Consider the following 27590-nt stretch of genomic DNA (forward strand, 5'->3'; position numbering starts at 1 on the left):
AGGTGTTCTTCATAAAAATGCTTTATTTTTTCAGCTTTATTAATAAAACTCTCTTGAATACATCAATGCATATTTTCAAATGCAAAGAAAAAAAACAACAATCACATTCTATTATGCTGCCCTGCACTGGTTCATGGAAGATTTCATGTTTGTGATTAAGTGAATAGGCTTGAGCAGAAACTTGAACCCTAACTTCATTTCGGAAGAACAGCGCAATTGCAAACACAATTTGCGTCAAGTTTCCCAATTGCACTAAAACTCTACCCCGATAGTTAAAAGAAAAAGATCACATTCTGATCGGCTCTTTTGACCTGATTTTGAGCTCTGCCAATCTAAATGTTCAGTAATTTATTTCTGTCCTAATTATGCTGCTATTTGAAATGTGCAACATTGAGCATGCTTTCAGAACGTTTAAAGTCCACGTTTAAGTGATAAGGATTTAGATTGGCTGTAGAGCCGCAGCTGTAAACTTGTGCAGTTGGTACAGACCAAGAAGGGATCAGCTCCTGGTCACGACGATGTTGACATGCTGTGATGATACAGGCTCCTGCCACCCAGCAGAAAACAATGGATGGCGTCATCCCACCATGCTTCTGTGTGCCTTTGGATTTTTCTCAATGATGAGGCCATCAGAGCCTTTTTTAACACCTTACCTTATTGGACCTGCTAAAAACTTAACCACTGAACAGGTATTTGTTTGCAAGCATGTCTCAAATGCAAAGTAAGAATATGTTTAGTTCAGCCAGATTTTGCTCTTGAGCAGTGAATGAACATGCGGTTTTGGTCTCCTTACATAAGGTAGGATATACTTGCCTTAGAGGGATTGCAACAAAGTTTCACTAGTCTGATTCCTAGGATGGGTGGATTGTCCTATGAGGGGAAATTGAGTAGAATTGACCTATATTCTAATTGAAACATGTAAAATTCTTTAGGGGCTTGACAGGGTAGATGCTGGGAGGATGGTTCCCCTGGCTGGGGAGCCAAGAATAGTGTGTCCCAGCCTCAGAATAAGGGGTCAGCCTTTTTGACTGAGATGAGATAAAGAAAGAAATAAAGACTTGCATTTATAAAGCGCTTTTCATGGCCACCGGACATCTCAAAGCTCTTTATAGCCAGTGAGGTACTTTTAAAGTGTACTCACTATTTAATGTAGGAAACAAGGCAGCCAATATGCACACAGCAAGCTCCCATAGACAGTAATGTGATAATGACCAAATAATCTGTTTTTATGCTGATTGAAGGATACATTTTGACCAGGATACTGGGGCTAACCCCCCCTTGCTTTTCTTCGAATAATGCCATATGATCTTTTACATACACCTGAAAGGATGGATGGGACCTTTGCTTAATGTCTCAACTGAAAGATGGCACCTCCAACAGTTCAGCACTCCTTCAGTACAGCACTGGAGTATCAGCTTTGATTTTTATGCTTGTGTCCTGGAGTGGGGGGGAGGAATTTCTTCACTCAAAGGGTTATGAATCTTTGGAATTCTATAACCTAGAAAGCTGTGAGTGCTCAGTGTTACAATACCCCTAGAGACTGATAACTTTGAAAAAGAAATTCAAATTTCCAATTAATAACTGAATGGATGACACAACAAGATTTCAATTTTTAGGACATTAACTGTAACAGACTAAAAGCACTATTGACTAAACACGGTTTTTGTAAGCAACTTATATTTTAAACTCCAGAACAGAACTTTTACTTTTAGCACAACTGGAAAAGCACACTTCACAGATATGCTTTACACTGTCCTTTAAGTAGACTATCAATTCTCCCAAAACCAGTTCAAAGTGATTCTTAGCTCCCAAGGGTTTACTTCTTTTCCCTTCTCAGTCTGGTAACTTGTAATCTCACAGCTGCCTCTCACAGTGAGGTTTCTTCCCCAGAGAATCCTCTTCTAGCACAAGCTAGATGAATCTTCCAGCTTCCTCACAAATTTGGTCTTTCCAATCCAAGCATGAGGCCCCACTAGCACTCCTACAGGGTGAATCATAGAGATTTTTGGCCTCCAATTGCTCTTTCTCTCATGGATCCTGGCAGAGTGCCTGTGTTTATGAGTCCTCAGGGCATCTTAGAAACATTTCCCCCCTCAAAGCCCATTGCCAAGGCAATGTGAATCATGTGGACCTTGTATCTAATTAGAAATGCTGAGTAACTATGCTTGAGAGCTCAACTCTCTTTTATCTTGGAAGTAAATGGACAGGTTAAAGCACAACTATTTGCAACCTGACATTCTTAACACTTTTCTGAGTCTTTGGTGACTCACAGTCTTTTCACTGTGTTATGACCAAATGAGGAGCATTGAACTGGCTCCCCTCTATTCAGCCTCCTTGGTTAGTCACAACAAAGGTTTTTAAATTTCTTTTTCCTGTGGATGTCTTTTTTAAATCCAAATGTACTTTTTTTACCATCTATGTAGTGAACAATTTAGAGCCAATCAATGAGGTTTTCTTGAGTCAAAGAAAAAGCAAGTTTATTAGCCACTAAACCCAAATAAAGATGCGATGTCTCACACACACAGGTATCAGAATTAAGGAAAGTTATAGGCCAAATAAAAGTTAAAAGAATATATTGTTAGAAGTACTAAGATAAAAGCAAAAAACTGCAGATGCTGGAAATCCAAAACAAAAACAAAAATACCTGGAAAAACTCAGCAGCTCTGACAGCATCTGCGGAGAGGAACACAGTTAACGTTTTGAGTCTGAATGACTCTTCATCGGAACTAAAGAAAAATAGAAAAGAGGTGAAATATAAATTGGTTTGAGGGGGGGTGGGACAGGTAGAGCTGGATAGAGGGCCAGTGATAGGTGGAGATTGGCAAAAAAAAAACAAATTTTTTTTGGTTATCTCCACCTATCAATGGCTCTCTATCCAGCTCTACCTGTCCTACCACCCCTCCGCACCACCCCCCTCCCCCCACCACCCCTTAAACCAGCTTATATTTCATCTCTTTTCTATTTTTCCTTAGTTCTGATGAAGAATCATTCAGACTCGAAACATTAACTTTATTCCTCTCCACAGATGCCGTCAGACCTGCTGAGTTTTTCCAGGTATTTTTGATATTGTTAGAAGTCCTTTGTTTGTCTTTGAGGTGTAGGTTGTTAAATGTTGCAGCTGATTTAAGTTATCTGGGTCATTGGAGCAGGTGGATGTCGAGGATGTTGCTATTCTTTCAAGATCTCAGTTTGTTAGTAGATCTTGTGTACGCTGATTTCTTGAACCGGGTGCTGCCCTTATTCCCAGGGGAGGGAGAGAGAGAGAGAGAGAAAGAGAGCAAGCAGCCTGTTTTTCCAAAATCCCTCTGATGCTGTCCCGATGGATATTCACTATCTCTTGTCGGTTTGATTTTTAGACTGTAGAGATGGGGCTTTACTTAGCTTAAGAAAGGGGGAGAGATCCCTTACTGCTCCATTAGTAGCTTCTCCAATTCATCTCTCTGCTTCGCAAATCCAGTTGTTAAAGTCCTGTTCGCTGTACATTAGAAAGGAATTTGATTACCATGTTTGCCGCAATCATTATCGTAGAACAAGTAATCACATTTTGATGTTTCATCTCAGAAACCTTTGACACATTTCAAGATAATAGAAACCAACAGGAGATGAGGGTTCTTTCAACCTCCACAGGGGTTTGAATGCCTGTTGGTTGTACATCCTGGCTGGCTAGCCATTCTCCATTGTCTTGATAGTGTCATGAAAATATAATAATTTTCATAATTTTATTGTGATTTATTGTAAAGGTAGTTTAATAGTGGGGTATGCATTAGTTTCTCTGTGTGTATGTGTGTGTGTGGGATTTAATTGAATTGCAGACAGCTGGTCTGGAGGTTTTGAGTTATCAACAAGAAGCTCGGTTTGAAATGCTAAATACGTAAACATGGCCGAAGTTTTAGAATGTGAGGTGTGAGGAAAATTTGCATTTATGGATAAATTAGGTTAGTTTGAATTTCAAAGAGATGGAAATATGTTACACTTAGCCAGAAGAAGCCAAACCAAACAGAGTGTTTATTTTCCCCAAAGGTTACTGATAAAATTAGTACTAGGAAAAGATTTATATTATGAGAGGGGTAAAGTTCCAAAGACATCAGAACAATGGAATTTGCATTAAAAAGGGACAAACATGTATAAAGGAGATGAGGCTATGTGTAAGAGGAGAAGGCATTCCAAGATCTAACAAAGTGTGAAAAGCCCCCAGCTTCTGTGCATCAAGTTGCTGTCTACAGGAACTGAAGCTGAGAAAGCTCACTTTGAAACTCGGTGTCCAGGATATTGTGTGCTTTGCCTGGGTCTGTTTAAATCTATTTGTTTTTATTGTTGCCTTAACGGGGGTGTAACTGGGAATCATATTAATTAGGGGTTTTAGGAGCTATTATAATAGTAATTTATAGGCATATGTATGTGCTTAAATATTTTCTTTTGTTAATAAATGTTTAATTTAGTTTTCTAAAAAACCTCAAGTCGCGGGAGTCTTATTACTTCTAAATTCAAGGCACGAATCTCAAAATAAAATACAAATTGCAAAACAGTTGTGATTCCATGATCAAGTTTCCCTCATGGATTTGATCCACTGGCAAACATCATCTGCCATGTCATGACAATAATTCCTTTTTTAAGTGGGCCTTGACACCCCAGATGTGAGATTCCATAAGCAATCATGTCAGGGCTCGTCTGCAGTGCAATCCATATAGTAACTTAGTGGTCAACATGCATTTTCAGAAATCAGGTGCCCTTGTGGCTGCTATCTTTAGCCAATGCCTTTTTCTTGTCTAAAAAGGTCCCTTTTAAACAGTTCAGTATGTTTTATGGTTAGCTGGTGAAATTATCGGCTGATCACACAGTCACTATTTCCTATCATCGTGACAACTGTTAGCACACAAGCTGCTGCAATTCTCTCAAGTGTAAACACCTTGCATCTTCTTCCCAGTAAAACAACCTGGGCCCCACCTTTAATCTCTAACAATAAAACCATCCAGTCTTGCTGCCAAGCAGACTTTACCTTAAATTAAAGACAAAGTCCCAAAAACAAAACAATCTTATGAACTTCATAATTGTAAAATCTGTCATTGAGTATTTTCAAGAGAGAGATAAATAGATTTTTTTAGATACTAAAGGAATAAAGGGATTTGGGAATAGTACAGGAAGGTGGAGATTGAGATAGAACATTGGCCATGATCTTATTGAATTGTGTTCTTATGACTCACATTTTCCCATAGACTTTCTATGGGTTTCTTCACTGCAAATTTATGTCAGGCAACCATCCAAAAAGGGCAGCTCAGTCTATAGCTCATCTGAGATCTATGTGAACAGGACAAGCAGCTGTGTATCTCCTTAGCTAATCAAATTGAAGAATCATTAATGAACAGCACAGAATCTGAACCAGGAAGTGTCAGTTAGAATATTTAATTCAATGTCAAATCAGGTACAGAAAGCATGATAAATCAAAAACAGAGAGAAAGTTTGGATTAAGAGAAGGAGATAAAAAAAGACAGAAAGAAAAAACAATAATAATAAATATTTTTCTTAAATCTCCAACCATAACTGAAAACTGAAGGAATGAGACTCCATACTCTCCAATCTCGTAAACATTAATTCTCAGTGCCAGTAATTATTATTTATCATGCTGTTAAGAGCGTATTTACACTGAAATGGGCAAACCCTAACTTTTTCTGTAGAGCATCCTGTACAAACTCCTGTTTTCCTTGTTTAACTGTGCATGTGTGCTCATTGAAAGTTGCTGATTCATTTTCACATGCATAAATAACAGTGAACATTGTTAGCCTCACTGTAAAACCAGTCCTAGCATTCATGTTGTACCATAGTTTCCAAGAGGAAAAGCTGAACCAACAGCACAAATCACCTCTGAATTTCATTTTGTTGGTAAAATTTTACGATATTGCAGCAGCAGAGCAGAAGTGCTTTTTATTTTTACATATTTTATGTAATTTCTGATTCTAAAACTGAATCTGAGGACTTTCATGGAATTGTAATCCTATGCTTCATTTCGTTGTTTTTTTTATTACCTTACTGTAGCATTAAACTTATTTTCTCATTCACTTTCAGGTTACTAATGAAATATTTCCAGTATGGACATACTCTTACTTGGCAATGCTAATCCCTGTTTTCTTGGTCACAGATTATCTAAGATATAAACCTATCATAGTTTTACAAGGAGTTAGCTTTATTATCACTTGGCTAATGCTCCTGTTTGCGCAAGGAGTCTTGGCCATGCAGTTTTTAGAATTCACCTTTGGCATTGTATCTGCCACTGAAGTGGCATATTACTCCTATATTTACAGTGTTGTTAATTCTGAACACTATCAAAAAGTCACCAGTTACTGTCGGAGTGTCACATTAGTTGCATACACACTAGGTTCCATTCTGGGACAAATTTTAGTCTCTGTTTGGAATGCCCCTTATTTCTATCTGAATGTGATTGCACTGGTTTCAGTGTCTATAGCTTTCCTTTCTTCCATTCTCCTGCCAATGCCCAAAACAAGCATGTTTTTCCACACAAAAGAGGCTGAAAAGATCCAAGATCCCCCGTCAACCGAAGATGTCAAGCCAAAGTCGGAAAATAGTAGTCACCAAAATAATCCTGATATAGCAAACTGCTCGCAGTTACCTGCAATGTCGGATGGAAATGGAAGTGATCTGGTGCAAGCAACAGAGCAAAAGAACGTATTAAATGTTCTCTTCAAACTGTGGTCTGATTTCAAAAGGTGTTACTCCTCTCCACAAATCTTCTACTGGTCTATCTGGTGGGCTTTGGCCAGCTGTGGGTATTATCAAGTTGCGAATTATATGCAAGTACTATGGGATCACGTTGAACCATCCCAAAATGCCACAGTGTATAATGGTGGTGTGGAAGCAGTGTCGACCTTTATGAGTAAGTTCAGTTATAATATTCATCTAATTTATTGTCAGCAATAGCAACTTTTGACATTATGCCTGATGTCACCATAAGTGGAAAGATTGAGAGATTTTTGAAGTGATAAAAGACAGAACCAGTTAACAACCTATTAAAAAAAAATCAGGTAGTTCACCAGACAAGTCCAATACCAGATGAGGATTCCATTAGCAGAGTGCTGGTAGAGTACCAGCTGACTACCGGGCAAATGGCAAGTGAGTTATATCATCCCACAGGATGGAATGAGTGAAGCATCCACAGTTAGCCCAAAGTAGTACACATAGCAATAGAAAAAAACACAAGTCTTTTGACACCAGGTGCATCCAGCAACAAGTCAACAATAAATCTAGAAAAGACTTCAATAACTTAAAGAAATAATAATTCTTTGATCTTTGGATGCTTCATCATTCTATGAGCTGTTAACTGAAGACTAAAACAAAGTACAGTAAGAACTAGAGCTGAGTTTGAATGAGTTCTCGAGAGGCATGATTAGTTAATGACTATTTTTTGCAGTTCCTCTACTCTTTATTGTTCTATTTTCCCTCCTGCTTCCATTATTTTGTCCTCCTACATGATAAGCAGTTTAAAACACATTCCTGCACCTGACAAAATACTCTATAAAAGCCAGATTGTTATTGTAGAATTGTACGGCTTATTTTAAGTACAACTAATGTAGCATTTGATTTGTCCGGCATTATCCTAATACATGACCAGTAAACCTGCTGAAGTCCATGGAGTTAATACAGTTATGCTTATATGTCAATAATGTATAGTTGATCCCATGTGTGACAAGAGGAGGACTAGTATGCGAAAAAAAAAGCACAATCAAAACATTACAAGGCCAGCCAACAGCTTTGAACTTTTGTGCAATAATTAAGCCCCATTCTAATGTAAATTGAAAGCAGTCAAGTCACTGATTTGTGTTCCACTGTAGAATTTTCTAGTACTGTGCTAAACTAATTATAAACAAGGCTAGTCATAGTTCTTTTTGTTCCATGTATGTGGCTTTATCATCTTCATGACAGTTATTTTTGCTATTCGCCTCCTCCACAGGCCCATCAACTTGATTTCTCAGATTTTATGATCAATAATGTTACTGGTTAGCTCGTAGATAATATTTTGTGCTGTTATTTGTAAATTATATGAAAGAAAGCATGATAATGATCACTTAAACTGTTTGTTTGATTATCTGTTGCGAATTGCATGACCACGGAGGATTGAGTTCCCTGTTATTGTGAATTCAGGTGCTGTTACATCCTTTGCTGTGGGCTATATAAAGCTGGATTGGGCAATCTGGGGAGAATTGGCATTGGGTGTCTTTTCAACAGTGAACAGCGGTGCTTTATTCGCCATCGATTTGTCAAACAATATCTGGGTTTGTTATGCTGGTTACGTTGTGTTCAAAGCCACATACATGTTACTGATTACCATAGCAACGTGAGTATCACAACTTACCTGAAAAAAAATCAAAATTGAAATAGTAGTAATTTCTTTTAAAAGGTAGTATTAAATAAACAAAATTCAGATCAACAAACCCCTCAGTGAATTGCCTTTAACCGATACTGCTCCATATAAATAACTGCTTACATACATGCCCAGAGCTTGGTGCTTGCTAAACATCATCCTAAAAATTTACCTTTTTCTCCAAGGTCAGTCCTGTCTTGATTTCCTTTCTTAATTCTTTATTTCTGTTCACGCAAAAAAAACCCTCTTCCAACAATGAAAATACGGCAGTTTCAAATCATGGTCAAGCTATAATTAAATTATTTATAATCCCGGTCACAAGTTAGATATTGGCACCTGAATGTCTACTTGCTAGAACCCCAAGACACCAACGGGTCTGTCTTGGACCCTTTACTGCCCCACTTGCACTCAACAATGGAGATATTATGGATGGAAAATAAAAGGAATTGTTTTTATTTTGGGCAGTATTGTGTGTGTAGGAATATGTATCATGTATGTGTGTGGGTGCATGTATGTAGGTGTGGGTATTATGTGTGCATGGGTGTAGGGGGTGGGTATTGTGGATGTGAGGGTGTAGAGGTTGGATATTGTGGATGTGTATAGAGGTGGGTATTGTGGGTGTGGGTGTGTGTAAGAGTGGGTATTGTAGTAGTAGGGTCTGGTACATACAGGGTTAATGTGGGACTGAGTACAGTACTGCCCACACAGTGATGTAGGAAGGCACATGACCCAGAGCCAGGATCAGCCTAGAGATGGACAGAAACGTAAAGATCTAGGATGGAGTCAGCTCCATACCTGTATCCTCTACTGTATATATATATATATCGTTATAAGTTGTTAATAAAGACTTGTTAATATACTCAAGGCTATGAGGCCTACTTCCTGGTGTCCGAAGCAGGATTCTTCAGGTATTGTGGGTGTGTGAGAATATAGCGGATGGTAGTGAATGTGTGTGTAGAGGATGGGTATTGTACATGTGTTTGAGTGTATAGGGTACTGTATTATGTGTGTTTGTGTCTGTGTGTTTAGGGGTCAGGTATCATGTATGTTGGGGGCTTGACTATTGTGTGTTGACATTGTGTATGTGTGAGTGTGTAGGGGATGACACGGTCCAGCCATGGGATGAGAACTGTTGGCCACACACAGACAGCTTTACAAGTTATTAGAAGGTGAGTCTTAGCACTATGTGTGAGAATGCAGAGGAGTCTGAATCCACTCAGTGTATTGTGATACCACATGGCACATGTAGGTGATTTCACCTCTTTCTTAAGTTTGGAGATTGAGAATTACATTTGACACAATCACACAAAATCCAACATCTTTACTGAAAAGTTTAAACGAAACAATTTCAATGACGAGTTTAGCAGTGACATGCAAATGAGACTTGGGCCGCAAAATGGCTCGGGCAACATGGAGATTAAAATGGGCAGGTGGTGGGTACAAATGTTAAACTGTGCACCAAATGTTAAAATTATCTTTTGTGTCCTTTGTTAAATATGAATATTTGAAGCAACGGTTCAAAGTCTAACCAGTTATTTTCTTCATCAAGGTTCCAAATAGCAGCCAACCTGAGCATGGAGCGTTATGCACTTTTGTTTGGAGTAAATACCTTTGTAGCCCTCTTACTTCAGACCATTCTGACTATTATTGTAGTTGATTCAAGAGGCCTTGGTTTGGATATTATCACCCAGGTGAGTTCAACACTAAATTCTACAAATGAGTTACATCACTTTGAGATTTGCATCCAGATAATATATTTGATATATGGAGAGATTATTTACCAGCAAATTTGTGAATTGTGTTTTTAAACATTTTGGTGATTTATTTGACAATCTTGGGCATCTCCAAAGCCTTTGAGAGGATCTGATGCTATGTACATCTAAACATGTTAGCTGGGATATTCCACTTGTGTTTCCAGCTCACATTAAAATGAATGGGAAGAAAACAGCAGGTTGAGGAGCACGAAGCAGGACATCCCAGCCAATGTCACTGTATTATCACACAAGGTTATTTTTGTGGTTTTTAGTTTGCCATCAACTTGTTTGCCCTCTGCTGTAGTTAAAAGGTCTGATTTCTTTCTCATCAATTCAATGATTTTGCAGGGCTCCATTCTCTCTTCCAAACAGTTGTTTCTCCATATCAATGACCTCCTCCACTCTCATCCAATCCTTTAACTAATGATTCCACCAGATGTATATCAATGTCCTTCAGGTTACATTCCTTCAATACGTCACCATTGTTGGCTGTCCCTTGCTTCGAGGATGATGTACACTCAGGGTCGCAAGTTTCTACCATGGGTCTTCATGTGACTGATCGGCCTGATTTGAGCACATGTGGCAGGATGTCCCATGGGGTAGTGGGATCTGGAATGCAGGATTTGCTTCCTTTTCTTTCTTTCTCTGCTGCCGCTCTGCCTCATCATTAAGGTGCTTGGACTCAAAGCGTGATGGAGCTTGATGGACAAGCTGTTGCCATTTTGAACAATTAATAGCAAACTCCACCCGGCCATTAATGTCAATGTTGCCATGCTTCAATGAGAGCTTGTACCATTTTCTACCTACAGTTTTTCAGTGCAATGGTTGAATAGCTACATATTGAGTTAGGCAGAATTGCACCAAAATTTAAAGCTGTTTTTGCAACAAGCTTGGGAAATTGCATCAAATTTCCTACAAAGCTTATTTGCCTAACCGGAATATAAAAAGAGGCATAAACAAAATGGAAATACAGCACCACTAATAGGGAAAACAGCAAGTGGGCTTCTGGTCTTCTGACAAGGCACTTTATTCTGCTTTGTCCATTATTATGCAGAAGAGAGGTATGCCCATTGTGAAGGCCACTCCAGTTACATAGTCATTCTGAACATGTTGGGGAGGGGTCTGATTAACTTGGTTAAATATAGTGTATGAATCTCAGTGAGGAAAATATCAGAAAAATGCTACCCTTTAGTGATGTTTCAATCTAAAACTGGAATAACTCAGTTAAATTTAAATTTCCTCGGGAAAAAAACCGGCGCCGTAGTTACACTGAAAAGTTCCAGGAAATTCCAGGCCAAAGTACAAACTAAAAGTGTTAGCCTGGTAGCGCTCATCCCTCTGAGTCAGAAGGTCATGGGTTCAAGCCCTTTGCAAGACTTGAGCACCTAATCTAGATAGGCACTTCCATGAGCCACTGAATGAGAGCTATACTGTTGAATGTGCCTTCTTTCAGGTGAGATGTTAAACCAGGATCCTGCTAATCTTCTCAGCAGGACATGAGATCCTATGGGAGCATTTGAAAAAGGACAAGGATACTGGCCAACATTTATCTCTCATTCAACAGATTATCTCTTTGCTGTCTGTGAGAAGTTGCTTTGTGCAAATTGGCTGCCAGATTTCACGACATTAAAACAGTGAATATATTTAAGCAGGACCTCACTGGCTGTGCAGCACTATATGAAAGGTGTTGTCGAGTGGAATTTTATGGCACTGTCCCAGCGGGAGCATGGCCGTAAAATGCTGCGAGCCCTTCAAAAGTCTTCAGCGGAACCGTAAAATCCCACTGCCGTAAAATTCTGCAATGGGCAACATTTTCCCCCCGTCGGGGATGGGGGGGATGTGCGGGCGTGGGCGGGAGGGTTCCCGATCGGTGCCCCCAGTTGGGGGCGTGCCGCCATTTTACATGGATGGGCTAATTAAGGCCCGCCCAGCGTGACGTCCGCTCGGACGCTCTGTGTGCTCCCTGTGCGGACGGTGTGGGGGCTGGGAGGGTGGGATTCCCTGAGCCGGGAGTGCGCTTTTTCACGCGAAAGAGCACACAGGTCTCCCCAAGCCTAAGTGCTGCCCCAGGGAGATCGCTGGAAGTTTCAAAAATTTTTAGAAGTATGGAAAAAAAATTCCTGACGTCCCCTCATGTGACATTGTTACATGAGCTGGGACATGTCAATTTCTTTTATTTCAGCATTTTGTAAACATTTAAAATCCCTCATGAAATCTCATCCCGCCCATGGGTGAGGTTTCATGTTTTTTTCAGAAGCCCGCCTGGGCTCCCGGCCTGCCCACCAACCTTAAGGTTGGACGGGCAGGTCCACTGATTACCTCAATTATTTTATTAATGGCCTTAAGTGGCCGTTGACAGGTCGGCGGGAGCGCAGCTGACCCGGCTCCGCGTGCGCCGACCTGAGAATGTAATTGACATGGGGTGACTTCGAGACACCCGCCCAACGTCACCCCGCGTCATTTTACACGTCGGCAAGCGGGCCCTGTCTCCCCACTCACCGACTGGAAGATGCAGCCCTATTATATGCAAGCTCTTTCTTTAACAGCTTCATCCTTAGTCTTTTTACATCTACTGATATTCTCTACTTTGCTGCTAAAACCGCCTCTGATTTAGTCTCTTGTACCGCTTGCTCTTCCACCACCTTTACCATGAAATGTGTCTCACAAGTCTGGATGAGATACAAAAGGTTTATTTGTGTGGAAGGTGATCCATTTCTCGCCTGCAGCTTTCCTCTATAGTCATTGAATCCATGCACTTTTTTCTGCCTTGTACCTGACTGGCAAGAACATTCCATTAAACATCCTTGCTCCTCCCTCCACGCTAGACTTAGATCTACTGCACTCTCTCCTAACTCACAATTTCTCATGATTTGAAAACTGCAATTCCATACCTCCCTCAGTCTTTCCTTTTTCCTAACATCATCAGGCTTTTAAAACCTCAAATGTGAAGCCGCCAAATAATACTAAACCTGAATTACTTCATCTCTTATTCATTGGATATGTCCTGTACGACGGGCCTTGACTTTTCATTTGGTTTCTCAGTAAAAGAAAACAGAAAAGTAATTTTTCTTTTATTCATTCATGGGTTGTGGGCTTTGCTGGCTGGGCCAGCATTTATTGCCCATCCCTAGTTGCCCTTGAGAAGGTGGTGGAGAGCTGCCTTCTTGAACAGTCATGTGGTGTAGGTACATCTACAGTGCTGTTAGGAAGGGAGTTCCAGGATTTTGACCTAGCAACAGTGAAGGAACAGCGATATATTTCCAAGTCAGGATGGTGAGTGACTTGGAGGGGAACTTCCAGGTGGTGGTGTTCCCGTCTATCTGCTGCTCTTGTTCTTCTAGACGGTAGTGGTTGTGGGTTTGGAAGGTGCTGTTGAAGGAGCCTTGGTGAATTCCTGCAGTACATCTTGTAGATGGTACACACTGCTGCTACTGTGCGTTGGTGGTGGAGGGAGTGAATGTTTGTGGATTTGGTGCCGATCAAGTGGGCTGCTTTGTCCTGGATGGTGTCAAGCTTCTTGAGTGTTGTGGGAGCTGCACTCATCCGTGCAAGTGGGGAGTATTCCATCACATTCCTGACTTGTGCCTTGTAGATGATGGACAGGCACTGGGGAGTCGGGAGGTGAGTTACTCATCGCAGGATTCCTAGCCTCTGAACTGCTCTTGTAGCCACAGTATTTATATGGCTAGTCCAGTTCAGTTTCTGGTCAATGGTAACCCCCAGGAGGTTGACAGTGGGGGATTCAGTGATGGTAATGCCATTGAACGTCAAGGGGCGATGGTTAGATTCTCTCTTGTTGGAGATGGTCATTGCCTGGCACTTGTGGCATAAATGTTACTTGCCACTTGTCAGCCCAAACCTGGATATTGTCCAGGTCTTGCTGCATTTGGACGTGGACTGCTTCAGTATCTGAGGAGTCGCGAATGGTACTGAACATTGTGCAATCATCAGCAAACATCCCCACGTCTGACCTTATGATGAAAGGAAGGTCATTGATGAAGCAGTTTAAGATGGTTGGGCTTAGGACACTGCCCTGAGGAACTCCTACAGCAATGTCCTGGAGCTGAGATCACTGACCTCCAAAAACCACAACCATTTTCCTTTGTGCTAGGTATGACTCCTACCAGTGGAGAGTTTTTCCCCTGATTCCCATTGACTCCAATTTTGCTAGGGCTCCTTGATCCACACTCTAGACTGTAATGTTGCAAAAGATAATGAAGCATTAATGCCTGGCAATTGAGAAGCTCTATTACTGACAGATGTTGACAAAGTAATTTCCATGTTTATACTGGTGGCAATTAATTTTTCAAGGTCTAGATTCAAGGTCAAAGTCTAGCCAACTGAACAATTGGTTTTATTTTGCAGTTCCTTATTTATGGGAGTTACTTTGCAGCAATATCAGGACTTTTCTTCATCAGAGGTATTTACGTTTTGATTCGACATCGGCAGCAAAGAAGAAAAGTGAGTCAGAGGTCATCAAAGGATACACCTTAACACTTGGAAATGAGACAGAAAGTGCAGAAAAGTTTTGATGATTTGACAAAGTCTGCAAAAAATAGACTTTTGTAGTTAAAATTCCTTGTCATATCCTATTGTTACACATGCGCCCACAGACATCAGTGTCATTCAATTTGCCAGGATGCAAAATTTAGTGGGATGGTAAAGGACCACTTATCAAGTGCCATTTAAAACTGGTAATGCAGCAAATCTTTAAATTAGAATTTTTTTAACTGATTGAGTTCCTCTTGTTATAGCTTATCTGACATCCAATAATGATAAGCAGAAATTTCCTCCAATTTAATATTGGGAAGACCTTATTGTTTTCGGTCTCCGCTCTAAAATCTGTTCCCTGGCTACTGACTCCATCCCTCTCCCAGGCAACAGTCTGAAACTAACCCACACCATTCACAATCTTGGTGTCATATTTGAATCTGAGATGAGCTTCCTGCTATCACTAAGACCACTGATTTCCACCTCCATTACATTGCCCGACTTCATCCTACTTCAGCTCATCTGCTGGCTGAAGCGCTCATTCTTGCCTTTGTTATTCCTAGACTTGACTGTTCTAGTGCACTCCTGTCTGGCCTCCCAAATTCTACCCTCCATAAACTTGATGTTATCCAAATCTATGTTGCCATGTCTTAACTTGTTTGAAGTCCTGTTTCACATATCACCCCGATCGACTGTGGCATTGGTATTATTTGGTTATTGCATATATGGCTGTTCCCTTGCTCTGTAGCTCAGTGTCGCCCTGTTAGGTAAAAGTCATGTCCAAGCAATATTATTGAGTTAAATTGCTTCATTGTCCATCCATAATCACTAAGCAGGCCTGCACATTCCTCATGTCTTTTTAACAGGTATTTCTGAAACAACAGATATTTCTGATACAACAAGTATTTCCGGTGGCTGCCCCAAGCTGACACATGAAGGTTGTGATTTCACATCTGATAGTAACACCTTACAAGTCAACTTGCTACATCTTTTAACTTTTTTCTAAACTTAACTGTCATGCGTTACAGTTACATTCTACATCCTAACATACATCTTTAACAAATGTATTCTGAAAAATTATTAATTGGGTAAAAGATTTAAGATACAATAAAAGAATTAAAACAAGGAAAGCACAAGAAGAATATTACAACGATTTTAAATTAATAATTATATATCATGACTCGGCCTCATCATTTTATATCCCAGATAAGCTTATATAACATATTTCTTAGCTTACTCGACATGCTTTCTACTTGCCTGGATGATTGTAGCTCCAACAACACTTAAGAAGTTCAACACCATCCAGGACAAAGCAGCCCACTTGATTGGCACCCCATCCACTGCCTTAAAATTTCAATTCCTCCACTACCAACGCACAGGGGCAGCAGTGTGTACTATATACAAGATGCACAGCAGAATTCGGCAAGGCTTCTTCAACAACACCTTCCAAACCCATGACCTCTATCACCTAAAAGGACAAGGGCAGTAGATGCATGGAAACACCACCACCTGCAAGTTCCCCTCCAAGGCACACATCATCCTGACATGGAACTATATCGATGTTCCTTCACTGTCGCTGGATCAAAATCCTGGGACTCCCTTCCTAATAGCACTGGTATACCTACAACAAATGGACCGCAGTGGTTTGAGAAGGTAGATCACCACACCTTCTCAATGGCATTTTTTAAAATTCATTTACGGGATGTGGGCATCACTGGCTAGGCCAGTATTTATTGCCCATCCCTAATTGCCCTTGAGAAGATGGTGGTGAGCTGCCTTCTTGAACCGCTGCAGTCCCTGTGGTTTAGGTACACCCACAGTGCTGTTAGGGAGGGAGTTCCAGGGTTTTTACCCAGTGACAGTGAAGGAATGGCGATATATTTCCAAGTCAGGATTGTAGTGACTTGGAGGGGAACTTCCAGGTGGTGGTGTTCCCATGTATCTGCTGCCCTTGTCCTTCTGCATGGTAGTGGTCGTGGATTTGGAAGATGCTGCCTAAGGAGCCTTGATGAGTTTCTGCATCTTGTAGATGGTATACACTGATGCTACTGTTTGTTGGTGGTGGAAGGAGTGGAAGGGATGTCAGTCAAGCAGACTGCTTTGTCCTGGAAGATGTCAAGCTTCTTGAGTGTTGTTGGAACTGCATTCATCCAGGCAAGCGGAGAGTATTCCATCACACTCCTGACTTGTGCCTTGTAGATGGTGGACAGGCTTTGGGGAGTCAGGAGGTGAGTTACTCACCACAGGATTCCTAGCCTCTGACCTGCTTTTGTAGCCACAGTATTTATATGGCTAGTCCAGTTCAGTTTCTGGACAATGGTAACCCCCAGGATGTTGATAGTGGGGGATTCAGTGATGGTAATGCCATTGAATGTCAAGGGGCGATGGTTAGATTCTCTCTTGCTGGCAATGGTCATTGTTTGGCACTTGTGAGGTGTGAATGTTACTTGCCACGTCAGTTCAAGGCTGGATATTGTCCAGGTCTTGCTGCATTTGGCCATGTAATGCTTCAATATCTGAGCAGTCGCGAAAGGTGCTGAACATTGTGCAATCATCAGCGAACATCCCCACCTCTGACCTTATGATGGAAGGAAAGTCATTGATGAAGCAGCTGAAGATGGTTGGACCTAGGACACTACCCTGAGGAACTCCTGCAGTGATGCCCTGGAACTGAGATAACTGACCTCCAACAACCACAACCATCTTCCTTTGTGCTAGGTATGATGCCAGCCAGTGGAGAGTTTTCCCCTGATTCCCATTGACTCCAGTTTTGCTAGGACTCCTTGATGCTACACTCAGTCACATGCTGCTTTCATATCAGGGGCAATAAATGCTGGCCTAGTCAGAAATGCCTACATCCCACGAAAGAATAAATTTAAAGAAAAGATGATAATGCAAGGCAAAAGGAATGGGTAAGAGGACAAGTAAAGAAAGGAAAGGTGGGAAATAACAAAATCATCAGCAACAGGTGCTGTCTGAAACCGTGGGTTCAGCAGTTATGATCTGAAATTGTTAAACATAATGTTGAATCCAGAAGGCTGTCAAGTACCTAATTAAAAGTTCCTTGACCTTCACTAGAACAATGTGGAAGGCTGAGGACAGGGAGATCAGAGTGGGAACGGGACAGAATGTTAAAATGACAGGCAAATGGAAACTTGGTGTCACCCTTTCAGGCTAAACAGAAGTGCTCTTTCACCAATGATGGTCGTGCATTCAGCTGCCTAGGCCCTAAGCTCTAGAATTCACTCCTTAAGGCTTTCTGCCTATCTTGCTTTCCTCCTTAAAGACCGACATTAAAAATGATTCCTTTGACCAAGATTTTAGTCCCCTAGTCTAATATCTCCTTATGTGGCTCAGTATCATACTTTGTTTACAATGCCTCTGAGAAGCACTTTGGGATGTTTTATTACATTAAAGGTGCTATATAAATACTGGTCGTTGTTGTTGGGTACTTTGGTGAATTTTCTTAATCTAATTTTGTGTCTTAGTTAATTCTAATCATTTTCCGATTTGTTCTTTGTCTTACACATGAAGCATGTTTGCTGAGCCATTAATTTAAATGCATGTTTCAGATAAAATATAATGCTTGCACTTTGAACATTCATCATGGATATAAAGTACAGAACAGGAAATTCATCTGGACTTCTGATTCCTCATTGCATAAAAGCCACCTAGTGGCAATTTCATCCTAGGCTTCAGGCTAAGAGCCAACTCACAAGAATTCAAGCATTTGTTTACAATAACAAGCCACAGCTGCTGATGCAGTCAGCAGATAAATACCATAATGATCCCTTTTATCGCCTGTTCTGAGTCCAATAGGTCCTGAATTATTTCATTGGTTTACCATAATAAAGCAATGAAAAAGGAGGCTTAATAGATTGAATGGCTTTACAAGACTTATTTTGCACCACCAAGCTGTCCAATGACTCTTTGGAGAATACTTTGCTGTCTTGAAAAATGTTGGACTTGAAAGGTTAACTCTCTTTCTCTCTCCACAGATGCTGCCAGACCTGCTGAGTTTTTCCAGCATTTTCTGTTTAAATTTGATATTTTTCTTTCCAGAAAAAACAGTAGTCTCTTGCGTCCCAGCATGGCTCCATTTTTGCTTCCTGGAGTCCTAATTACATATTGAACTCTCTTTTCAAAAGTAATATTGAACCTGTATACCACTGTTGCACACATTTTTGACATTAAGATTTGGACCATCAGTTCAACTGTCCCCTTCCCTTGCCCACCAACCTTAATCCGCACCAGCTGCTCCCTAAGGGGCATTTGTACCCCAACATGCCTGCCACAGCAACAACAACAATTTGTATTTATATATCATTTTAATGTAATTAAATGTCCCATGGTGCTTGACAGGAGTGTTATAAAGCAAGATTTGACACTCAGCCACATAACGCAATATTAGTTCAGATGTCCAAAAGACTGGTCAAAGAGGTAAGTTTTAAGGAGTGTCTTAAAGGAGGAAGGAGACGTAAAGTGTTGGAGAGGTTTATGGAGCACATTCCAGAGAATAGGGCCTGGGCAGCTGAAAGCACAACTCTCTTAAAATGTATTGCTGAAAAGAGAGACATGTTTTCATCCTGCACTCATCAGGACACTTTGCAAGAGTATCAATAAAAGGGGAAAACAACAATTTATACTGCATGTGAAGAGAGTGCTGATTGGTTGCAAGTGGACTCTGATTGGCAGAGGTGTTGCCATGGAGAATGAACCAGTGATAGTGACTGACAGCAATGCTGTGTCCATGTGCTCATTTGACATTCCTAGCCTTTTCACCAATGTCCCACTTAAGGAAGCCATAGATATTTGCGCTGCACTATAACATGGTGATCTAGACCCCGCCACCATTGCGTGAATCAGTATTTGTTGAACTTATGAACTTGGCAACTTGCGCAGTTGAGTTCAGTTTTAATGACACTATGTATGCCCAAATAGATGGTGTTGCCATGGGATCCCCTCTAGGTTCAGCTCTCGCAAACGTCTTTGTTGGGTTCTATGAGAAACATGTCTTCGATGGAATGACATCTAACCTCCTACCCCTCGCATATTTCCGATATGTGGATGATGCATTTGCTATATTTATATCTGCAGCTGCGTGTAATAATTTCCTTACATGTCTTAATGGGCTCCATCCTGTGCTCAAATTCACCTTTTGAAATGGAGCAGAAAAATGAACTCCCCTTCCTTGATGAACTAGTCAAGAAATCTGCTAGTGCATTCTCTACCATGGTCTACGCAAGCCTACCTTCACTAGTCAATATACACATTGGGATTCTTACAGTTCCACACGCTATAAGACTGACCTTATTGGCAACCTTGTAAATAGGGCCCGAGCCATTTGCTCACCATGCAAGTTTGATGCTGAAATAGGGCACATCAAAAGCACCCTGCAGGATAATGGCTACTCTAATCAGCTCATTTCATGTTGTATATCATGCAAACTCATGAACGGGCTTAAGGCTGTCACTTTTGGCCCTGAAAAGTGCCCAGACTACCTCAGATTACCCTAGGAGGGCAATGTATCTCAAAACTTTGAGCAACAGGTGAAGCTAGCTGTTTCACACTGCTGCTATGAAGTAGTAACATGGGTGGTATTCGCCACTAACAAGATGCTACCGTCAAGCCAAAAATTCTGCCTATCACACAAATAAGTAATGTGGTATATGGATTTCAGTGCCAGTGTGATGCTAGGTATGTAGACCATATGTCCCAAAGACTGGCGGATCATATCAAACAGCATGTCCCAGCCGCTGTTCGCAATGGGCAAGGTACAGACCATACCCAACCAGCCTGTGCTTGCAAAACTCAAAACACAGTGTCAAACATTAGATGTGATTCTGGGATTGGACAACATTTGCTAAATGAGCCTCAGTGTGCTAAGAATTACGCTGACAACCAATTTAAGATTGTCAGTTGGGCTCACAGTGTGGTGCATTTGCGTGTACTGGAAGCTTCATATATAAATACACAGGGCCCTGTTCTTTGCAGACAGAAAGAACATGTACACACATTGCATCTGTTTCAGCTAAACAAAATAAGTGACAGCCATTCGCTGACTCATTCCTCAGGGCAATGCTTTGACCAATCGGGGTCAAGTTGCCTGGTTTAAATTTCAAACAATGTTTGGCAGTTAACTGTCAGTCATCATCACTGGCGCATTCTCCATGGCAACGCCTCTACCAATCAGAGGCCGCTTGCCAACCAATCAGCACTCTCTTCACATACAATATAAATTGTTGTTTTCCCCATATGTTGGTATTCTTGTGAAGTGTCCTGATGAGTGCAAGACAAAAAGCTTTGACATGTCTCTCTTTTCAGCAATACTCAAGTTCTGTACTACCAAATGGCAATTAAAATATGGGATGCTCAAAAGGCTAGAATTAGATGAGTGCTCATGTCATAGAAGGATGTGGGGATGGAGAAAATTAGAGGTAGAGAGGGCTGGGGCCATGTAGGATCTTGTAAACAAGGATAAGATTTTGAAAATTGAGGTGTTGCTTGCCAAAGTAGGTCAGCAAACACAGGGATGATGGGTGAACAGTACTTGGTAAGGAAGGATACAGGCAGGGTCTTGGGTGACCTCAAATGTACAGAAATAAGAACATGTGAGGCCAGCCAGGAATATATTTGAATATTCAAGTCTACAAGAAACAGCAAAGGACGCAGCAAAGCGTAAAAGCCCTTCCAATATCTTGGCCATGGAATTGAAGACTTGTGCTCTAGAATTAGCTGCAGACCTAGCAAAGCTGTTTCAGTGCAGCTACACACTGGCATCTACCTGACAATCTGCAAAATTGCCCAGGTAAGTCCTGTCCAAAACAGCAGCACAAATCCAATCCGATCAATCACTGCCTCATCAGGCTACTCTCAATCATAAGCAAAGTGATGGAAGGTGTTGTCAACAATGCTATCAAGCAGCACTTACCCAGCAATAACCCATTCATCGATGCTCAGATTCGGCTCCACCAGGGCCATTTGCCTCCAGATCTTGGGCTGGATTTTATGGGGGGATGTATTCCCTGCACCCACCCCCGACGGAAAAGTCCGTCACCAGTCCAAGTACCTGAAATCTGGCTTCCCCACAGAGATATTATGCTGGGCGCAGCCTTCATTGATTTAGAGTGGGATTCCCACCCTCATCTGGGGGAAAGTTCCACCCGAGAGAACTGCTGGCCAAACTGATTGGCCAGCAGCTGTGTAGCCCCAGCGGCACCGAAATCAAGTAGTGGCTACTGCTGGGAGTACAGGCTGTCCATGGACCTTGGGCTTCAGGTAAGCTCGAGATTTTTGAACAGGCCTACCTGGCAGACACCAGCGAGGTAGTTTTAGTGGGGGGGAGGGGGTTGAGTTTCAGAGCCAGGAGGATGGGGAAGGCTTAAAGAGGGGGTACAATCTTGGCGGGGTGGTGCCTCCAAGGGATACAGGGTGCTGCCAAAGGAGGTTCCCCATTCTTCCTGCCTAACAGCAGCCCACGCAGTGAAAGCTGCTGGGCTGCCCACCTTGCCTTTACCTTCCCCTGCCTCAAATAATATAGTAGCAGGGGCCCAATGAGGCCCTTAAATGGCCATTGATTAGTTCAAGGGCAGGTGAACTGCCTGACACCTTCTCAACCCACCATAATATGAGACAGGCCAGAGGTTGGTGGGAAGGCACCAGGCAGGCCACCCATTTTATTTTCCGATAATTTTACGTCTGCCTTAAAATACGCCGGCGGGTATCTGTAAAATCTAGCCCCTTGTTATGACCTTGGGCGGGACCATTAACTCTTTTTATATAATAAAAAAATGGAAATCCCAGTTATGTACTGAAAGAATGAAGCCACAAGATGCTACAGTTTAAACAAAAGAATATTAACTGTATAAGAGTCAAACAAAGCAAATGCTAAATACCATCTTATACAACCCCTTATACCCGAAAACCCAGAATCAACATAAGTTAAATATGAATTGTGGTTGATTATAAACTGTAAATTACACATTAAATGGCAGATACAACTAGAACAGGTCTTACAAATTGGCTCGTCAATCCACTCAGCTTATATGTCATCAATCTCAATCACAAAGTCCTTCAGAACTCTAACTTCCTCATGAAGAATTTCAGTTCCCCTTCTTCTAGGATTTCACTTGATCCTCAGCTGACAGCAGCGCACAACCAAATCAAATTGTATGTGCACAGGCTTCACCAAAAATGGCACACGTCTGCAGAACCTCCTCGACTGTGCCTACGGCAGTCTGGATGGTATAGATCCATCAATGTTATCTTCAAGTACAGAAATAGCCGCATCAATTATATACTTGCTTCTCAGCTTCTGAATCTAGCTCTGTCTTCTATAGCCTGTACTGCACCACTGGACTCATCATCTACTACTGAGCTCTGAGGGCTCTCTGTGTCCTTTTATATGTTGCAACCAGGTTCGGTCTCCCTAGAAGTTTTGGTTTCCAATCTCCGTTTCTGTCTTAGTTTCTTTGGAAACTTCAAGGGTCAGTTTCCTTTCTCAGTTTTCCTTTTCAGTTACCCTTTTCAATTAGGGTCTGAGTCAAAAAATACAAGCTTTGAAACTACGGATTCCATCACAACCTCATTACAGCCTTGGTCCGAACGTGGACAAAAGAGCTGAATTCCTGATCTGGGAATGACTGCCCTTGACTTCAAAGCAACATTTGACCAAGTGCAGTATCAAGGAGCCCTAGCAAAATTGAACTCAATGGGAAACAGGGAAAAACTTTCCACTTGTTGGAGTCATACCTAGCACAAAGGAACATAAGAACATGAGAAAGTAAGAAATAGGAGAAGGAGTACACCTTACAGCCTGTCAAGCCTGCTCTGCCATTCAATATGATCAGGGGTGATCTTCGGCTTCAACTTCACTTTCCCACCCACTCCCCATATCTCCTTCCCTGAGAGACAAAAATCTGTCTATCTCAGCCTTAAATAATATTCAACCTGAAGCATCCACAACTGTCTTGAGGTACAGAATTCCAAAGATTCACTTTGAGTGAAGAAATGTCTCCCCATCTCAATCCTAAAGGATCAGCCAATTATCTTTGAAGATTAAGATGATTGTGATTGTTGGAGGCAAATCACCTCAGCCCCAGGACATTGCTGCAGGAGTTCCTCAGGGTAGCGTCCTAGGCCCAACCATCTTCAGCTGCTTCATCAATGACATTCTCTTCAACATAAGGACAGAAGCAGAGATGTTCGCTGATGATTGCTCATTGTTCAGTACCATTCACAACTCCTCAGATACTGATGCAATCCATGCAGCAGGACCTGGGTAACGCTCAGGCTTAGTGGCAAGTAACATTCACATCACAAAAATGCCAAGCAATTTCCATCACCAACAAGAGTGAATCTAATCATCTCCCCTTGAAATCACATTACCTTTGCTGAATCCGCCACCATGCCAGAGGTTACCATTGGCCAGAAACATAACTGGACCACTCACATAAATACTGTGGCCACAAGCAGGTCCTATACTATGGAGTTTAGGACTGAGAGGTAATTTCATTCAACATACAAGATTCTGAAGGGGCTTGACAAGATAGACACATAAAAGTTGCTTCCCCTAGCTGGGGAATCTAGAAACACCGATGCACAGCGGCAACAGTGTGTACCATCTACAAGGTGCACTGCAGCAACTCACCAAGGCTCCTTCAACACCTTCCAAACCCGTAACTTTTGCCACCTAAAAAGACAAGAACAGCTGGTGCACGGGAAAATCAGCAAATTTCCCTCTAAGTCACACATCGCCCTGACCTGATGAAATAAACACATATATAGGAAATATATCGCTGTTCCTTCACGTTGTGGTGTCAAAATCCTTCCTAACAGCACTGTGGGTGTCCTGCACCAGATGGACTGTGGCAGTTCAAAAAGGAAGATCACCACCGCCTTTTCAAGGCAGGAGCGGAGTCAGGCGAAGTTAAGGAGGTGGAAATGTGCAATCTGAGTGATTGCTCCGATATGTGGTCAGCTCATCTGGGGGTTAAATATGACACCAAGGTTGTGAGCAGTCTGGTAGCCATAGACAGTTGCCAGGGAGAGCGATGAAATTGGTGGCTAGAGAGCTGAGTGTGGAGCAATAAAAATAGCTTTGATGTTCCTAGTGTTTAATTGGGGGAAATTTCTGCTCATCTAATACTGGAGGTCAGACAAGCAGTCTGATAATTAAGCAACAATTTAGGAGCTGAGGGAGGCGGTGATGAGGTAGAGCTGGATGTTGTCAGCGTATATCTGAAAGCTAATGCTGTGTTAGGAGGCCATGGATTTATCTGTGTGGGATATCAGAGATATTGGTGCGGGAGTGGGAAGTGAAGTCATTACAAATGATTCTCTGGTTACAATTAGATAGATAATAATGGAACCAGGCGAGCGCAGTCCTACCCAGCTGGACGACAGTGGAGAGGCACTGGAGAAGGATGGTGTGGCCAGTTGTGTCAAAGGCTGCAGGCAGGTTGAGGAAGGAAAGGCCAACTTTGTGACAGCTATATAGGATTAGGGTTGCTAACTACACCCCCCCCCCCCCCCCACCCCCCCCCCCTGCCGGAATGGCCAGGAGACTACCAGATTCACTCTCAATCTCCCAGCAGCTACTTAAAGCAGTCCAGGAGATTTTAAAATAATAGGATTCCATTAATCAGCTTCCAGTGGCCACAGAGTCCATTTAACTGAATGTTCGCAGGCAGCACTCCTGCGCAGGCACAGCATGATATAGAACATTTGCATCATGGCCAAGCACAGGTATTTGCCGCTAACGTCACTGCTTGCTGCCCTGCCTGTTTTTATCCGACGGGCGGCTGGCATTGAGCCTGAGAATGAGCGAGGGACCATCGAATTAACCTGACCTTGAGTGTTGAGACTGAGAAAGAGAAGTTAGAGAACAAAAGAAGGAGACAGCCAAGCCAAGAGGGAGATTGAGAGTGAATCTGGTAGATTGGCTAACCAACAGAAAGCAGAGAGTTGGGATAAATGGGTCTTTTTCTGGATGGCAAGCTGTAACTAGTGGGGTGCCACAGGGTTCGGTCCTTGGCCCCAACTATTTACAATCTATATTAATGACTTGGATTCACGGATAAAAGGTACTATAGCTAAATTTGCAGATGACACCAAAATAGGTGGGAAAGTAAGTTGCAATGAAGAAATAAGAAATTTACAAATGGATATGGACTGGTTAGGTGAATGGGCCAAAATTTGGCAGATGGCGTTTAACATGGGTAAGTGTGAGGTTATCCATTTTGGTCGGAAGAATAAAAAGGCAACTTATTATTTAAATGGAGAGAAACTTTAGAATGCTTCAGTGCAGAGGGATCTAAGTGTCCTCGTGCATGAATCGCTGAAAGCTAGTATGCAGGTACAGCAGGTAATAAGAAGGCAAATGGAATTTTGGCATTTATTGCTAAAGGAATAGAGTATAAAAATAGGGAAGTGTTGTTGCAACTGTACAAGGCATTGGTGAGACCGCACCTGGGGTACTGTGCACAGTTTTGGTCTCCCTACTTGAGGAAGGATGTAGTTGCACTGGAGGCAGTTCAGGGGAGGTTCACTATATTGATTCCAGAGATGCGGGACTTGTCTTATGAGGAGAGATTGAGCAGTTTAGGCCTATACTCGCTAGAGTTTAGAAGGATGAGAGGAAATCTAATTGAGGTATATAAGATGCTATAGGGATAGACAAAGTAGACGTGGAGCGGACGTTTCCCCTTGTGGAGCATTCTAGAACGAGAGGCCATAGTTTTAGGCTAAGGGGTGGTAGATTTAAATCAGAGATGGGGAGGAATTACTTTTCTCAAAGGGCCGTGAATCTATGGAATTCACTACCTCAGAGTGCAGCGGATGCCGGGACGCTGAATAAATTTAAGGAGGAGATTGACAGATTTTTAATTAGTAATGGGTTGAAAGGTTGGGGAGAGGGCGGGAAATTGGAGTTGAGGCTGAAATGAGATCAGCCGTGATTGTAATGAATGGTGGGGCAGGCTCGAGGGGCTGAATTGCCTACTCCTAGGTCTTATGTTCTTATGTTCAATGGGCAACTGTATGAACATTCAACTGCCCCTGCCTGCCTGGAAAATTCATATTCACCAGTCCAGCCCTGCCTAGAAAGCTTTAGTGGCTCCCCAGAGCTCAGCTACAAAGAAAGTCTTGAGAGACCGAGATTTGAGGTAAGAGAGAGCGCTGCTTCCAGCTTTGCTAGAAAAATTGCATTGATTAAAAAGTATGCTTAACGTTTACTGTCTAATTTAAACAAAAACTTAGAAAGCTTTCTGCCGAGAGACCTGATCCAGAGGTCTTTTTCAAAAGAAAAAATGATGGCTTTATTGTGGGTTTGGAAATGAAAGGTCAAAGGTCAATTGGTGACACCATCATGGTCAGAGAAAAATTCTCTCAGAACTCTGAATTGGCTAACCTATATAGGGTGTCATTTCTCACTTTGCTAAGAGCTGTTTTGGTATTGTGATAGTGGTCAAAGCCTGTTGGAGGGATTCAAACATTGAGTTTCAGGAAAGATGGGCACAAATTTGGAAAGGGAGGTTGGAAATGGGGCAGTAGTTTGCAAGGACAGAGTAATTTTTGAAGAGAGGGGCACTGACAGCAGATTTTAAGGGGAGGGGAACAATACCTGAGGAGACAGAACTGTTACAATATCAGCTAACATGGGACTAAGGAAGGGAAATTTGTCAGAATAGGATCAAGGGAGCAGGTTGTGTGGACATGCTTAAAGAGGAGATACAAGAAAAACTAGAGAAAGTTGTGAGCTCAGAGTTAGGGAAGGGGGGATCTTAGAGGAAGTTGGGCCCAGTGGACAAGGGGAAAATGAGGAAAGCAGCCAAGACAATTGAGCAAAAACAGAATTACCTGGAAAAACTCAGCAGGTCTGGCAGCATCGGTGGAGAAGAAATCAGTTAACGTTTCGAGCCTTCACGGCCCTTCGGCAGAACTGAAGCATAGTTAGGAGAAAGGAGAAATATAAG

General features: G+C 41.9%; 1 protein-coding gene across 1 annotated transcript; it reads left to right on the top strand.

Moving 5' to 3' along the window:
• The first annotated feature begins 470 nt into the window (after positions 1-470).
• Positions 471-15296, top strand: LOC144694224 (thiamine transporter 2-like). The gene is made up of 5 exons (XM_078564568.1): positions 471-689; positions 6061-6886; positions 8152-8344; positions 9921-10062; positions 14491-15296. Exons 1-5 carry the CDS (start codon positions 519-521, stop codon positions 14617-14619), a joined length of 1461 nt encoding a protein of 486 aa, XP_078420694.1. The 5' UTR covers positions 471-518; the 3' UTR covers positions 14620-15296.
• The last annotated feature ends 12294 nt before the right edge of the window (positions 15297-27590 follow it).

This window comes from Cetorhinus maximus, chromosome 19, assembly GCF_964194155.1.
Source record: "Cetorhinus maximus chromosome 19, sCetMax3.hap1.1, whole genome shotgun sequence".
Classification (NCBI taxonomy): domain Eukaryota; kingdom Metazoa; phylum Chordata; class Chondrichthyes; order Lamniformes; family Cetorhinidae; genus Cetorhinus; species Cetorhinus maximus.